This window comes from Littorina saxatilis, unplaced genomic scaffold, assembly GCF_037325665.1.
Source record: "Littorina saxatilis isolate snail1 unplaced genomic scaffold, US_GU_Lsax_2.0 scaffold_919, whole genome shotgun sequence".
NCBI lineage: Eukaryota > Metazoa > Mollusca > Gastropoda > Littorinimorpha > Littorinidae > Littorina > Littorina saxatilis.
In genome coordinates, this window is record NW_027126943.1 from 1 (window position 1) to 17,500 (window position 17,500).

Below are 17,500 nucleotides of genomic sequence, written 5' to 3' on the forward strand. Positions count from 1 at the left end.
TGTGTTTAATGTCGTTTTCAACCACGAAGGTTATATCGCGACGAGGGAAAGGGGGGAGATGGGATAGGGGAAAGGGGGGAGATGGGATAGAGCCACTTGTTAAGTGTTTCTTGTTCACAAAAGCACTAATCAAAAAATTGCTCCAGGGGCTTGCAACGTAGTACAATATATGACCTTACGAGTTTCCAGTACAAAGGACTAAACATTTCTTACATACTGCTTGACTAAAATCTTTACAAACATTGACTATATTCTATACAAGAACCACTTAACAAGGGTAAAAAGGAGAAACAGAATCCGTTAGTCGCCTCATACGACATGCCGGGTGCAGAGAAAGTGGAAAAGAAGACTTTTGGTAAGTGAAATAAAGGTGATGGCTCCAGTCAGGTAGAAATAAGACAACAAGAAAAGAATTGGAAAATTGCAGGGAATAGTAGGGAGAGTTTCCTTGGAAGGAAATATAGGTGAAAGGACTGGTAAGGCAGAAATAAGACAAAAGAAGAGAAGAAACAGAACCGTTAGTCGCCTCTTACGACATGCTGGGTAGCATCGGGTAAATTCTTTCTAGTCCCAACCAATATGGGACTCCCCCTAACCCGCGGGGGGTACCAGTCTGACTAGAGTCCTGAGCAGAAGAGGGCTGAGCACCAGTCTGACTAGAGTCCTGAGCCCTTCTTACTGAAAAAAACCATGACACCCTCCACACATCACACGTTTTTCAACTCCCTGGTTGCGCTCACATATGAACTTGCCTTCTTTGGCAGCGTCCGATTTGTGTCCAAAATTCCGTCTTTGCGAATAGCTGCAAAAGCACTATCCCGTTCTTGTCCACAGGGAAGTTTTAATGCAGCTTGAACTGCTTCTTTTTTTCTTTATTTGGTGTTTAATGTCGTTTTCAACCATTCAAGGTTATATCGCGACGGGGAAAGGGGGGAGATGGGATAGGGGAAAGGGGGGAGATGGGATAGAGCCACTTGTTGTTTCTTGTTCACAAAAGCACTAATCAAAAAATTGCTCCAGGGGCTTGCAACGTAGTACAATATATGACCTTACTAGGAGAATGCAAGTTCCAGTACAAAGGACTTAACATTTCTTATTTACTGCTTGACTAAAATCTTTACAAACATTGACTATATTCTATACAAGAAACACTTAACAAGGGTAAAAGGAGAAACAGAATCCGTTAGTCGCCTCTTACGACATGCGGGGGGCAAAGAAATAAGGATGTGGAAAAGAAGACTTTTGGTAAGTGAAATAAAGGTGATGGATCCAGTCAGGTAGAAATAAGACAACAAGAAAGGAATCGGAAATCTGCAGGGAATAGTAGGGAGAGTTTTCTTGGAAGGAAATATAGGTGAAAGGACTGGTAAGGCAGAAATAAGACAAAAGAAGAGAAGTAAAGGGGTGGGGTAGCTTAGTGGAAACACTCCCGCCGCGTGAAGGCGACCCCATGGGAGCAACTGCTTCTTCATCAGAATGTTTACGTAGTAAATGTCTTCTCAGATGGCTGTCAAAATCTCCACAGTAAACACAGATTTCCCTGAAGAAGTTCACTTCGAAGTAGAAGTTGCTCCTTTTTCACTGACTGTTGAAGTAGAAGTTGCTCCTTTTTCACTGACTGTTGAAGTAGAAGTTGCTCCTTTTTCACCGGCTGTTGAAGTAGAAGTTGCTCCTTTTTCACCGACTGTTGAAGTTGCTCCTTTTTCACCGACTGTTGAAGTGGAAGTTGCTCGATCCTTTCCCACCAACTGTTGAAGTATAAGTTGGTCCTTTTTCACCGACTGTTAAAGTAGAAGTTGCTCCTTTCCCATCGACTGTTGGAGTAGAAGTTGCTCCTTTCCCACCGACTGTTGAACAGAACACAACATTGATGTAAAAAAAAGATATAGAAGGGATCCGAGTCCCTTCGAAAGATTATGCCAATATGTATGTGCATGCTGGGTATCTGCTTTGACCAGTCTAATCGTACCGTGAAGCAGGATCTTTTTCACATGCATATATATGATGCACACGTCGAGAATAGGCACGAAGAGTCTTACATAAGTCGACCCTGGATAGACTGAAACATCATCCACCCTACTTTCGAAGGGACTCAAACCCTTAACTTAACTTTGTTTGCTCACCGCCCAGTCCACCCTTCGGTTATCTCAGGGCAGTGCTGCTTTGACATTTAATGTGCGCCACACACAAGACAGATGTCGCAGCACAGGCTTCATCTCACCCAGTCACATTATTCTGACACCGGGCTAACCAGTGGACTCAAACCCAGCCAGGCATGTACTATGTAGAGCAGCAAAATGTCGCCTAGACGACAATTTGCCGCAACAATGAACATAATTATGCTGACTTTGTCACAGAATAAGGCTGTCGGTTGAACTTTGAAGGCTGTTGGTATTTATTCATGCATAGTGTGTGTTATTCTTTTTTAAAAACCGTTATGGTTTTATTTTCAAGATGGGTGCATATAAATGAGCAACTGATTGTCTGGCTATCTGACTGACTAGAAGAAGAAGAAAACAAGCATTGTCCGAGTGTGCGGGCAATATACCACCACCTGCTGCATAGATTTTCTCCATTTATTCCCTAACATTTAAAATTAAAAAGTCAATAATGAAAATAAGAAACACATACAGACAGTTTGAGCTATCAGTAAACTGCCGTGGGATGTTTGTTTGTTTGTTTGTTCGTTCATGGGCTGAAACTCCCCCGGCTTTTTATTTACGTGTATGACCGTTTTTACCCCGCCATTTAGGCAGCCATACGCCGCTTTCGGAGGAAGCATGCTGGGTATTTTCGTGTTTCTATAACCCACCGAACTCTGACATGGATTACAGGATCTTTTTCGTGCGCACATGGTCTTGTGCTTGCGTGTACACACGGGGGTGTTCGGACACCGAGGAGAGTCTGCACACAAAGTTGACTCTGAGAAATAAATCTCTCGCCGAACGTGGGGACGAACTTACGCTGACAGCGGCCAACTGGATACAAATCCAGCGCGCTACCGACTGAGCTACATCCCCGCCCCACTGCCGTGGGATAACATAGGATAGCCAAGCCCCATCTTTGAGAAAATTGATAGCAATCACGAGCCGTCACTTACGCAAATTACGCTATTTATGCACTTGGTATTCGGTCCTGGAACTGGTACTACAAGAAATATATCACAGTCGGATATCCGATCGGATATCACTTCTATTCAGTAATCCAAAATCAATTCTGGTCAGTCCAATTGTTGACATGAGCTAAAGCAGGGCAACAATTTTCCGCTCAACACAGGCACAGTACAAACAGATTATTTATACACAAAAAAGTCATACTGTATCATGCAGGGCCGGACTAGGCTAAGAGGAGTGGGGGGGGGGGGGGGGGGGGGGTTTGCCAGTGGTGGCTAGGGGGAACATCCCCTTGGCGGGGGTGAGGGGGCAAAGCCCCCTGAAGCTGATGGGTAGGTTATATTCTGAGATAGGAAAATGGTCGCTCCTTGCATGAAACGGCATAAAATAAACAATAATAAAAAATGTTTTAAATAAGTGAGGTACATGATTAGGCTGGGGGGGGGGGGGGTTGCGCAACCCCCCCCCCCCCCCCCCCGGTAGTCTGGCCCTGCCATGCATGTGAAACCTGGCAATGTTATTTGTCTTTGAAAAAAATACCTTCATTTGAAGAGGACACCTTTCCTTTTGTAGGGGGTGGTTGTACAAGTGGCAAAATTGAGTACACGGTAGATACAGAGTCTGCGTCAGAGTTTTCCGTGTCTGGTCGGTATGAGGCATCCTGTCAAACAATTTAAATACAAACCGGCATGAAAATCCCACAAATGTATTATAATTTTGGTTTCTTTCAATACTTACCCTGTGGGTATTACATATGCATTATCCTAATATGATGCCATAATTGCTAGCACGAAAAATATGATAAACATTTATGTCTAAACCAATATTTATCCTGCCAGATAAATCTATACCTAAAGGTACATCTTTTTATTGGCTTATTGGAATCCTCACGTTGGAAAATGTCTGCGACCATTTTTGTTATGTCTCAAAAGTATTTATAAGCGCTGTACGATCCAACAATCTTCCGATCGTGTACGTCGGAAGTGACCTTTAAACTTTTAAATCGAAATTCGCCTGACCGTCGGCTCGACCACAGGCAAGGCAGGCGTTAGCTTTGGGGATTGGTTTGGTATACAGAGAGAGCCTCTCTCTCAGTGCTGGGCCAGTCGCTATTATAGAATACTGATGGGCCGGTCGATGGAACGTGCTGTGCGTTGAGCTGTGATTGTCGCGGAGGGTATGAATGACACCGCTTTCATTATCTGTACGATAGCTACCCATTGCCTAAAATTTGAAATACGGGCTTAGTTATTTACTTAGAAGTGTGCATTTTTCTTGGGTTGATAGTGTGGTTGTGCACAAGCTGTTTGGTCTACTGTTGGGGGTAGAACGCCAGTTTCTAAATATGTGATGGTCTCCCCGACTGCATAGCATACAGAGTGCTCACCAATGCAGTTTCAGTGCCAGTAGGGGGTTCGCTGTTACTATACGATCATTCTGTGAACTACACAAGTTATGAACATGTGCTGTTTGGCCAAGAAGTGGCGTATTTAGTACATATGGGCGTGAATACTGGGTTTTCTTTCTAGTGCAGTAGTGGTGGAATGCTAGCTTCCTGGAGATTAAAACTTGGGTGGAATATAGTTAGGAAGGAAGGTTGGGATTCAGATCGGCTAAAAATAAACATGGCAAAAATTGCTCTGGACTGGCCCTTTAATCAACAGTTGTATATTATTGATTTCGGGGATATAACAGTTACAAAACTACATATTCAGGTTCGGATTTCAAATCCCCATTGATCTCCTCTCCGTATTCCAATGAAACAAGAAGAGCAAACGCTCGATCGAGTCACTTTCGCAGTTCTGAATATTATATGAGGCATCAGATGGACAGGAAGAAATTGCTATTCACAACACAATGAGTCACGTTCACATAAAATTTGAGCCCGGTCACTTTTATAGTTTCCGAGAAAAGCCCAACGTTAAGTTGTGTGTTGCCGAACAGAAAAGGCTAGTTATCTCCCTTGTTTTTTCTGATAACGTTCGTAAAAGGCTACAGATGTAAATACTTTGATGTAAAGAATAATCCTACAAAGTTTCAATCACATCCGATGAACTTTGTCAAAGATATAAAATGTCTAATTTTTCCTTTGACGCTGACCTGTGACCTTGAAAAAGGTCAAAGGTCAACGAAACCATCGTTAAAGTGTAGAGGTCATTGGAGGTCACGACTCAACAAAATATGAGCCCGATCGCTTTGATAGTTTCCGAGAAAAGTCCAACGTTAAGGTGGTGTCTACGGACGGCCGGCCGGACAGACTAACACTGACCGATTACATAGAGTCACTTTTTCTTAAGTGACTCAAAAATCAAAACAAAACAATCAACCCCATACGATTCCACGCACACAGATGCACCCATTTTCACATTCCCCTCACAGCGCGGGTATTGTCTATTTTATTCTATGCACAAATAAGCGATGCTTTGAGTAAAACCAACGTTTGGATTGACCATTGCATTATCTTATCAGTGTTTATGTAGTGCCCATATCACACCATATCCCATTACGCGTAATAGGCAAGTATGTCACACACTTTCCTTCTCTGCCACTACTAAAGCAAACGTGTGCAAGATTGTTACATGCTTTGGAACATGTGCAAGAACGGATTCAAACTCGAAATCGTCCCCCCAAAAGCCCCAAAATGCACACACAACTTTTATTTCTCCTGCTGTTATCGTTTCTTCTCTTTACAAATTCTTCAACGCTGAGAATACTGAGAACGACATCCCAGACGACAGTACTGTTCCCATACGCGAATTTAGCTGCCCTTGGAAAGTGGCTCGCTCAGGAGGCCTGTTAGTCTGAAACTGGAAGGACAGAGTTCTGAACATAGATGACAAAGACCCCGAAAAGAACAACATTTCGCGGATGCAGACACAGAAAGACGTCACGAAGAATGCGATGCTTCAAAAGATACAGACTGTGACGATGACTGTGACGTCGTTCACATATACCGAGACGTCATTCATAGTTGTTCGTTCACTTCCGTCAAAAAGTAGATCTCTCCACAATGGCTGCTCCTGTGTTTAGGTTTGTCAAGCTTGAGTACGCAAAACGTGTTTGTTCTCTCCTCTGTTGAAGCTGTGACATAAATGCTATTCCGACTTGGTCGTGTGACAGATTTTTCTTCCACACTCGATTAGCTGATGTCTAACTCAGCCTGACGGCTTCGTTAGACAATCAACGTAATCTCGTGTGGAAGAAAACGTGTCACACGACCAAGTCTGAATAGCAGGTAATGTGATATGGGCACGACATATATATTTTAGTTTCTACACTCACACTGCTCTCAGATGCTGAATGGTTTGATTGGTCAGACTCGATAGATTCACACTCAGTAGGAAATCCTGAGAAAAAAAATCAACAAATTGTTTTAGCAGCAGCATTTCATCCACAGGGGTGCTGGTGACTAAGACCTTCCAAATCTGAAATCCACAAGATATTATTTTTTTGGCGCACCTAAATCGGAAGACTAAATAGTCAAGCATGAAAACACACAAGAAAGCTATAGGAAATTGACGCCAAAAAAAATTGATGAGCGGGGTGGGTGGGGGTGCAATCTATGATCCGATTCGTGGCCCCAGGGTGATGACGCTGTTGAAAGCGCCACATTTCAGTGGCAGTGGAGTGGAGTAACGCTTGCCGCGTCTTTCGTGGGATGTCTAGCAGACGACATCGCCAGCTATACTTTCTCGGTAATGAGAAATCGAAATCTTTAGAGTTAATTCCTGAATCGGACCTGATCAAATCGGAAATTATTTTTAAGCAAACATCCCAAATCAGAAATCCGTTTTGAATCAGACAACTAGCACCCCTGCATCCAACAGCATAGCAACAATTCCCAAGTATCATACAAATTAACACACAAGTGCACAAGACATACGGTACTTTACCCACTTTTGTTTTTTTACAACTGCCGATAACGCATGATTCTGCGTAATTGACGCACTGAAATCACGCCGAGATTTTCACTCACTGCGTCAACTGCGCAGGTTTTGACCCCTGTGAAGAAGCTTCCGTGCACAGCAGACACTATTTCCGAACGTCACCACTGAGGTGCGTTTCCGAATGCAAAGTCACAAGTATACAACGCTAGCAAAATCGCGTGACGTTCACTACTACTGTGTAGCGAAATAACTAACGTTGCAAGCCAAGTTTTCCTTGCCTTCAGTCGCTAGTTTACACACGTTAAACTTTGAGAAAAATCCTAGATAAAATGTGACTCCCTAAAATTCCAAAATGACTTCCAGATTTTTGGACAGGGGGTCATCATGACTCTTTGTTTTGAATCCTACAGGGAGCTCTGATGTGGGCAAAACAGGACCCCTGTCCACTTGGTTTGACGCCAAATCAGACTCTTGGCCATATATGTTGATCGTTAAAACTATGTACAGAACATGTGGATTCATGGGCTGAGACTAGCAGTGATTCTACATCATATTTCAGATCAAAGTCAAATAGCAATGAAGGTGTGCAGCAAAATCGACTGAAAAACACCAGGTATCCACTTGGTTTCCAAACAATATGCCGAGATGACATCACTCGCCTTTCTTTGTTTGTATCGGTGGCTGCGGACCCTCGTCTTCTTCACAAGGTGATTCAGCATCAGCATCACTACCGTCTTGTTCACATTCGACTGTTTGTCCTGGTAGAGCAAAAGGAAAGAAGAAAATTTTACACATTATTTAGGATGGGAATTGGAAAAAGTGAAAAAGGCGGAAATTCACCTTTATGATCCCCCCCCCCCCCCCCCCCCCCCCAAAGTGTATGTTTCTGGTAACGTGACTAAAAAATATAGGGTAGGTAGGTCGGGAATCTTTTTTTTAAAACATCTTTTCAACTTATTTTGTCAAAAAACAGGATTTTTTTTCCTTCGAAAAACCATTTTTTTCTTGTTTTGTTTTAAATGCAAACAAAGTCGAGTCGGCAGGGAAAATAGGTAGGGTCAGGTGACCAGAAACATACAACTTTTTTTTTTGGGGGGGGGGGGGGGGGGAGGGGGCTTATGGGTGATTTGCGGGTCAATTCCCATCCCTGATATTTCTGAACATCCCTCTGTTCTGTCCTTATGGTGCGCCAAATTGCTGACCACAAATTTCATAACCCATATTAGACTGAAAATCTGAGGCCTGATCTAGGAACGCTGAAGAAGAAGAAGAAGCTATAACCAGGGGTGTGGTTTGGTGTCAGATATCGGTCCTAGACCGGAATTTTTCCTAATTGTCCGAAAAATTGTAATCCAGTCAAATGTCCGTCCATTTACATGATAAGCCGGTCCATGACCGCTCAGTTTGCTATAAAATCGGTCAGACCTAAAACCGTTTATTAAACAAGATGGCAAATAAACTTACAAGCTAACATATATATATATAGAAAACGATCACTCGTATTCGTCCTCATGGTCCAATTGAGATTATGTAAACATGGCCTCCATTGAATCCCTGATTAAAAAAAGAAACATCAAAGAACTCTGGAATGTTTTGGGAGTAGGGGTAGGGTTTTGGTAGATGAACAGGGAAGTGAGCAATACGAGGCCACCGATCTGTTGGCGTCGGCATCGCAACCATCGGTATCGGGTTTGGGAGAAGAATCAACCCAAAAAACAAGCGAAAGAGGTTCTTCAGTTGGAACACAGCATCAGTCTGTCTTAGTCTGCCTCAGTTATCAATGCAACAGCTCAACCTACAGTCCCAGGAAGTAGGACAACCTTCAATTAACATTTTGTTTTCTCCAAAACAATTATGTAGTGTCACAATATTGGTTTGTTCTTATTTTTATTGTCAGTTCATTACTAGTCAGAAGCTGATTGAAGGTTAGCTGTGTTTGTGTGCTTTCTCATTTGATAAGAGAGAGAAAGAGAGAGTTTTTGTAACATTAAATGTCCGTAAAATATATGGAAACGGTCAAATGACCGAAAAAAGTTTTGTTGATCAGGACGATTTGTCCGACCATCAAATTTTCTAGCTACACCTCCGTATAACTCTACTTAACTGCACCAAAATCCACTGCACTGAAAAACGCCAGGTTTCATGTTTTAAAGAGGCGACTCCTGGTATAAAAGGAGCCAAGCTCCGCCTTGTTCAGTATGTTTGGGGAGAATGAGCTCGTCACTTCAGAAAGAAAAATCAAAAATTATGCCAGAAAGCAGTAGTTTTTCGACACGAAATGTGTTCGAGTTTTATATAAAGTAGTGACGAACACAATAGCACACAAACTTGGATAGAACACAAGGCACATGCATGCAAATGGGGGGGGGGGGTGGGGGGGAGAGAGAGAGAGAGAGAAGAGAGAGAGAGAGAGAGAGAGAGAGAGAGAGATAGAGAGAGAGAGAGGAGAGAGAGAGAGAGAGAGAAAGCACGAACGAATGGCACACACTGTGTGAGAATAAAACACAGAAAGGGGGTGGGGGGGGGGGGGGGGGGGGGGGGGGGTGGTTGGAGAAACCCCGAGTAACAAGAAAAATTCCGAAGCAGCTTGTACCCTCTTATCTTCGAACAAACTCAGCTATACCAAACGGTCAGTGTGCGGTGTAACTGGAATGTTTCTAGTTCAGATACGTCAGCTCCTACACATCTCATAACAAACACCGCTCTTCGATTTACGGTGTTGACAACAGAATTGCCAACAGGAACCTGGGGGGAAGAAGAGAAAGTTTGCTGCCTATCACAGTGTTGATTGACACAATGGAAAGCAAAGGTGCTTGCTAGACCCTTTCTACTTTATACAGTTGCACAGCATGAAAGCAAAAGCTATACACACTAAATTTGCTGAAATGTTGTCACCTAGAATTTTGATGTCAACTATTCTGTGCATCATCAGTTTCCTCACTCTCTTCCCACTCACTGTCTGATTTATCTTCTTCCTCATTACCAGACTCCTCACTACTACAATCAAAGATCAGTTTGTACAAGGCAGGGTTCTCTAGTTTTTGTTCCGATCGAGTGGTACAATCTGCTGATTCACTTGTAGTTGTACCAAAACTTGAACTTTCAGCACTTACAGTTTCGTCACTCGATGCTATACTTTCGCTGTTTTGATTCGTCTGCTTCTTCATGTGCTTATTTCCACAAAATTTGCGTTTCTTGGGCTTTGAAGGCCCATACTTTTTATCCCCGGGCATAGTCTTTACCAAAACAAACTGCAATACCCTAAAATACACTCAACACAGCTACACACAATGTATCTTGAAAGTAAAATGAACACAGCATGCGCGACACAGTAAACGGTCTAGTCGGCCATTTTGAATGGCAGATAGGGAGGTGCCCATTGTTTCAGGTTTTCAAGGGAGTAATCCTTGTTATTAGGTACAGAAGGAGAGTGACTGAATGTTATTTTTTACTGTTTTGGGTCGCCATTTTGGGTGTTGTCAGCACCACACCCACCCAACTAAAAGGCTATTATCTCAAACAATGATTTGTTTATGCAAAATACAATTGCAGCACATGAAAGATGAATAATGTCTGAATAAAATGAGCCATAACAAAGGTATGTATCTGAAAAATGATGTTTTGGCAAAATTCTGGGCGACCCTAAAATACAATTTATTTACCAAAGAACATACATTTTACCATTAACAGTGATTATTTGATTATCATATTGTTATAGCAAGCGCCTATGGCGTCAACTGAAGTGCAGGTGCACTCACACGACAGCTAAAATTGACATCGCAGGTCTCTCTGTGGTGTGGTAAACCATGTCACGGAAGCCACTTGTGAGCCTCTCAACATAATTTATGTGATTTTCAAGCCATTGTATTCGCTCCAACGAAAGTCGGTATCTATGTCAGTATGTGCAGCAAAAATTTGGTAACAGACATTTAGAAAGGTGAGGATTCCGATAAGCAGAAGAACTAGGCAACAATTTTGACTGGAGGTCCCCTTTAACTGCATGGGTACGAAACTTTGTATGTAAGCTCTCTGTGTAAAATCACTAATAAATCAACCAATTTACATTAATGAGTCACAGTTGCAATAGGAGTAACCACACAAAGCACTTGACACTGGTTGACACTGAAACAGTCTGACTGATGACAGAAAATATCTCTTTTATCCCCCCCCCCCCTCCCCCCCCCCCCCCCCCCCCCCCCCTATATATTGTCAAACTGCAGACTCAAACACAGAATGAAACCGAGAAAGCAAAACATGTTTAGACAAGAAGAGCAAACGCTCGATCGAGTCACTTTCGCAGTTCTGAATATTATATGAGGCATCAGATGGACAGGAAGAAATTGCTATTCACAACACAATGAGTCACGTTCACATAAAATTTGAGCCCGGTCACTTTTATAGTTTCCGAGAAAAGCCCAACGTTAAGTTGTGTGTTGCCGAACAGAAAAGGCTAGTTATCTCCCTTGTTTTTCTGATAACGTTCGTAAAAGGCTACAGATGTAAATACTTTGATGTAAAGAATAATCCTACAAAGTTTCAATCACATCCGATGAACTTTGTCAAAGATATAAAATGTCTAATTTTTCCTTTGACGCTGACCTGTGACCTTGAAAAAGGTCAAAGGTCAACGAAACCATCGTTAAAGTGTAGAGGTCATTGGAGGTCACGACTAAACAAAATATGAGCCCGATCGCTTTGATAGTTTCCGAGAAAAGTCCAACGTTAAGGTGGTGTCTACGGCCGGCCGGCCGGCCGGCCGGACAGACTAACACTGACCGATTACATAGAGTCACTTTTTCTCAAGTGACTCAAAAAATCCATCTCACACGGCATAAATAAATCCCTGCGCCTTGAATATGTGCGCGATATAAATTGCATAAAATTAAAATAAAAAAATAAAAAATCCCTGAGCTTAGAACTATACCCATGGAATACGCGCGATATAAGCCTCATATTGAGAGGACACGTCAGCACTATTACAGAAGCTGTCTTGACGGCTAAAACAAGTGCACAGTTCTGTAGTTAGGTAAGCAAAGGAATGTGTGTACAAATGCACACAGAGGGACAACTATAAAGACAGAAGACAGTCACAAAGGCAAATGGAGAGAGAGAGGGAGAGAAATAGTGGCTCTAGACTATCATCATCACCACTACAGTGGACCCCGACACCCCCCCCCCCCTTTTAAGACCCCCGATTTAAGACTTCCTCCTTTTTCAGACTTTCTTTGCATGACCTCAGTACATTTACCTCCATTTTAAGACTCCCTCCTTTTTCAGACTTTCTTTGCATGACCTCAGTACATTTACCTCCATTTTAAGACTCCCTCCTTTTCAAGATCAGATTTTCTCGCAATTTTGGAGGTCTTAAAAGGGGGGTTCCACTGTACTCTCATACCTCCTCCCCAACAAGATTCAAACCCCTTACCTCGTGGCTCTTGCCCTGCCTGATGCAGACGGCTGTGACGCCTGGCTACGATCTTGCAGCGTAGCTTCCACACGCGTGTAAGTCGTGCGGGTTATCATGGGGTGACCTTCGAGCGTCTGGCCAAAGACGACCTGCTGGGAGGTCATTTTAGGATCCTTGAGCTGTGTGCTGTTGGACTGAGGGTGAGTGTCCCTGTCTCGGGCGCTCTGTCTGTCGGGGCGTCCTGGGGCTGGAACAAAAGGTGGTGGAAATATTCATTTCCATTTTCATTACTTTATTGTCCCATCACTGGGAAATTCAGGTCAGTTCCTCCCAGTGGAAAGCTAGCAGCAACAGAGTCGCGCTACCCAGGTGTGTGCATGTTTAGGTGTAATCAGCCACCTGCACTTGTGGCAGAACGAGCGAGGTCTTTTACGTGCCACAGTGGTGACACGGGGGTGGAACATGGACACCGTCTCTGAGTCTGCACATAAAGTTGACCTGTGTCCGCCCCAGCCCGGATTCCAACCTGCGACCCTAGGATCACAAGTCCAGTGCTCTACCAAATGAGCTACCGGGCCCCCAAATTCCACATGTGAACATTTACTGACTGGAACGCCAGACAATTTAGCTTTTCTTATCTCGTTCCTTTTTTTTTTTTTTTTTGCAATACAAAAAACTGAAGATTGGTGATTTCTTCAAAATATTCTGGGACATATTCACACGAAGCAGATCAGGGAAACTGGCTAACTTCTGACAAAAGTCTCTGGGAGAAGAAAAAAGACTCCGGACATGACTGTCTCCTGCATTCCCCCAAAAGTGGCGTATGACTGCCTGAATGGCAGGGTAAAAACGATCATGCACTTTTACGTGCATGATCATAAGTGAACGTGGGATTTTCAGCCAATGAACGAAGAAGAAGTCCCTGCTTGTGTGTGTGTCACAATGATGACAAGCATGTCACAACTGAAACCGATGATTCAACTTGTTTTGAACTTGATGTGATTTTGTGACTGGCGTACCTTTGACATATCGTTGGTTCCCGGAGAAGACATTGAGCACACTGTAGGGGTCAGAGTGAGGGTTCTCCCAGCGAAGGGTGGGGCCGGGGGCAGGAGCCCTGTACTGCACACCGCTGAAGGCTCCAATCTCTGGCGCCGGTGTGGTGCCGTTACGCCCTGCCTGTAACGCAGCATCGTAACAACATTGATACAGTGGAACCACCCCTTTTAAGACACCCCCAATTCAAGACTCCCTCCTTTTTAAGACCTTGTTTTTTCAGACTTTCTGTTCATAACCTCTGTAAAATTACCCCCATTTTAAGACTCCCTCCTTTTTAAGACCTGATTTTCTCAAATTTTTAGAGGGGGTTTTCACTGTACTCTTTTGGTACTGTCTTTTGGAATGAGCTGAACAAAAATTTCGAAACAGAACAATTTGTCAAAGCTCTAATAACAAGCTGTATGTAACAGGACAATCGGAGTGAGATTATGTTGATTGGTACTTTTTATACCAGTAACATTTGTTGGTTGGTCAATTATGATATCAGCAGGATTTGATTAATAATAAACTGCTGTGTATGCTGCAACATCACAAAAGAACATGAACATGCCTTAAAATAAACAACAGACTGGACATTTTTTTCAACTAACATATTTTAGTCTCTGCTAATGCCCTGCGGATATAATGCATGACACAATACTGTGATACTGCACAATGTAATGCGCAGAGGAGCAAAAACTACCTACAGTATAATCAGGTGGCTCAGGCATTTGAAAGGTACGATACAGTATATTAATAAAATATAATCAAAACCAGCGCAGCGTCTGTTTTCATGTGGTTTTCATGGTTCAATAGTACCAGTGTTGGTGTAAGTCTGAGTCTGTCACAGTTATAACATTTTTCTTTCAGACATTTTTCAAATTCCGTCCAAAAAACCTGGACATGTTCACATTGCCACAAATAATGATAAACTGTATCTTGTTCTAATTCACAAAAATTGCATACATTGTTGGGGGCACCACCCTCTCTTTCTGTCTGTAGGCATGCCTGCCTTTCTCCCCTTCCCCCCTCCCCCCCCCAACTTCCCCCATTTCTCTCTTCACTTCTTCCTTACATAATCAAGTCGACTGCACCAGCTCCGGAACAAAGTTGCGCTAACAATGCCCCTCTCTGAGACCCTGCTTTTCTTTCACCCCCACCCCTCCCTTCACTCTCACCTGATTGAGTCCAGTAACAGTCAGTGCACCGGCTCTGGGCAAAGTGGCGCCAACGCTGTCTCTCTGTGACTGCGACACGGTTCGGGCCCCCGCCGTAGCAGCAGGGGTTTTGTCGCTACTGGCTGGCCGAATGGTCACGTTCTGAGCACCTGGCAAGTTGGAAGTGAACACATTGTAGTTGTCACGAGAGCCTGCGATCCGATCGTAGCGCGGAACAAACTCCACCTCGGGGCTGGAGTCACCTGCATCCTCTATGTGGGTGTCTGGAACAAGAAACAGATGGTTACTGAGAGTGGAAAAATAGCACAATTCAAATGACAAAATCTCACTGCTAATACATCTAATAATAATAATAATACAGTGGAACCCCTCACAACGACCCCTCTCTCTGAGGACTACCCCGCCACAACGACCTTTTTTTTTTAACCGATGTGTTTCCTTATATAGTTGTCACCAGTGTAGCGACCACCCCGCTATAACCAGTTATAACCGTCTTGCGTAAGCAAAGGCACTAATTAACCGCTGAGAGGTGTGATGGTTGGGTGGGCTGAGTAAACATCACAAACCAATCATCGAGAAAACAAACTCACGAGACCAACACACACCGTTCAATTCAGTCAGAATAGACAGTCTTTGGACAGAAGAGCAGTGGAGATCGACATGGCGTCTACAAAGAAAAGAAAATATTTAACTCGCGAAAATCGAGTGAATGTTGTGAACAAACACAAAAAGGGAGAAACTGCCATCGCGATTGCAAAAAGTCTTGATGTTGGAAAATCGCAAATTCAAAGAATTATCCAACTCCAAGAAAACATTCTGAAAAAGGTAGGGAAGTGGTGACAAGGCAGTGAACGCACTCACCATGCACTGACATCATACGAAAGCAGCCACACAAACACAGCACAGAGGCAGAGGCAGGTGTGCAGATGCTTTGTGAGAATAAGCGTTGAAAACCAGTTTGAATAAAAAAAACCAGCAGATAGAGCCGCATGTCATAATCATTCTTCTTGTCTGGCTTTATTGACTGCATGCCGATCTTGTGGCAGTGACTTTTCACTCTTCTGTCGGACTGTACACAAACCGCTCTCACTCTCCCTCACTGACTACCCTAAGCCCTGACAACTGATCCTTGGAAATTGTTTGGAAGAGTAATAATAATAATAATGGACATTTATTAATCGCCGTTTCTCACAAGAGCTCACGGCGATTTACATATTAATTTCTGCCGTGTGAGATGGAATTTTTTACACAATATATCACGCATTCACATCGGTCAGCAAACCTCAAGCCTATTAGGGCGAGCATTCACCTTTCACGGCCTTTATTCCAAGTACACCTCTCTATTTCTCTCCAATGCTCTTCCTGCTGACTTCAGTGACACCAGACACCCCACTGAGTTTAGCCAGCTACCCCCCCCCCCCTCTCTCTCTCCCCCCAGCCATGTACTGTTTGGTGCTGTGGCCAGAGAGGTGTCACCGGCTAATTGAGGCCAGCTGCACTGTTCACTCAGAGCAAAACTAGTTGACTGTGTCTAACTTTTGACAAAGCAACACAACTGAAGGGTTCACAGATTAGGTAACCGACTCACTGGTCAAGGCTGCAGGGAAACAAGAGTATCTTGTCAATGAAAAAGGTTACACACAGATACGCGATGCTGAGAACGGTGGCCGATTTTTCACTCTCTTTCTCGGAGGGCCTTCATCATTGCAGGGACTGCTGTAAAGAAATGCTTGCTCAGAAACTAACTCTTTTTTGCATTAAAACATGCACCAGAACTGGTGGACACCATCGACAATGTCAAACATGAAATCGAAGCAGTTTGCTTGAGGAAACGGTCGTCAGCAACTCAAACTTCTCTGTTTTCTTTTTTTAAGAAAATCTGTTCGGACACGACCCGATGTTGATTTCAGTCAGTTTCGCTTCTGACAGTCACACTCACAGTATAACTATATAAGTTTTATTTACGTTTTTATTTCTTCTTCGTTTCCTTAAAAAGTAACAACAAGCTGTTTAACGTTCTGTTGTTGTTAATAAATATATATAGATCTATATTAAAATCTCGAAGTCCATACATGATGTCACAGAAAAACCAGCCACAAAGTGCAAAAGTTCGAAACGACGGAAGAGCTCGCGATCTCGCAGCGAGTTTCAATTTCTCCACTCAAAAGCTGACACCTCAGACGAGTCTGTTATCCGAAATACCAAGCACATGTTTCGATGTAGAATTACTAAATGATACTATTTGTCAACAAAATATATGCACTAGTGTCAGAAAAATGGTTTAATATGTTCAAAAGTTTCGAGTCGAGTTCCCGATTTCTGGAAACACGTGCGCATGCAAGTTCGCTACTCAGTACTTGCTGTAACTTCAAGTAAATCTTTGTAACCCTATGTTATGTTATTACCATTCTTCCCAGCAAAGCACACAATTGACAACAAGTCAAATAGTAGTACAAGAAAGAAATAATACTTGATAAATAAGTTAGATAAAGAACAAATCAAAGAAAGCAAAAATGACTTACCGCATACATCTGAATCAGTTGGACGCCATTTTCCCGGTTGCAGGGTCACAGCAAAATCAAGCCGTATATCTTAGAAATTTTTAATCTTGCACCGAATGAGGACTCAAACAGATTTGTTTTGGATTAGTTCTTTAGATTGTAGGTTAAGAAGCTTAACCCTGATTTTTTTTAAAATATAACTCAATTGTTTTTGAGATTTGGAATAAAAAGGTGTGGGGTCCATAAATTCCCTTTTTTACATAATGTACATATTGACTACAAACTTCAATTTAAATTAAATCTCAAACGGCAGATATTTTTAATCCTAGTAAAGGGAGACAGTACACTTTATGATGTCTTGCTTATAGTAACGCAA

General features: G+C 42.9%; 1 protein-coding gene across 1 annotated transcript in view; it reads right to left on the reverse strand.

Annotated features, from left to right (window-relative positions):
- Positions 1-7: 7 nt before the first annotated feature.
- The window catches only part of LOC138955421 (uncharacterized), an 18,502-nt gene continuing 1,009 nt past the window's right edge, over positions 8-17,500 (reverse strand). The window contains exons 2-8 of the mRNA XM_070327036.1: positions 17,146-17,214; positions 14,624-14,886; positions 13,427-13,586; positions 12,426-12,654; positions 7,660-7,758; positions 3,654-3,774; positions 8-1,847 (exon numbers count right to left, since the gene is read on the reverse strand). Of these exons, the coding sequence (XP_070183137.1) occupies positions 7,740-7,758; positions 12,426-12,654; positions 13,427-13,586; positions 14,624-14,886; positions 17,146-17,214 (740 nt within the window). The 3' untranslated portion in view covers positions 8-1,847; positions 3,654-3,774; positions 7,660-7,739. The remainder of the gene's footprint in view (positions 1,848-3,653; positions 3,775-7,659; positions 7,759-12,425; positions 12,655-13,426; positions 13,587-14,623; positions 14,887-17,145; positions 17,215-17,500) is intronic.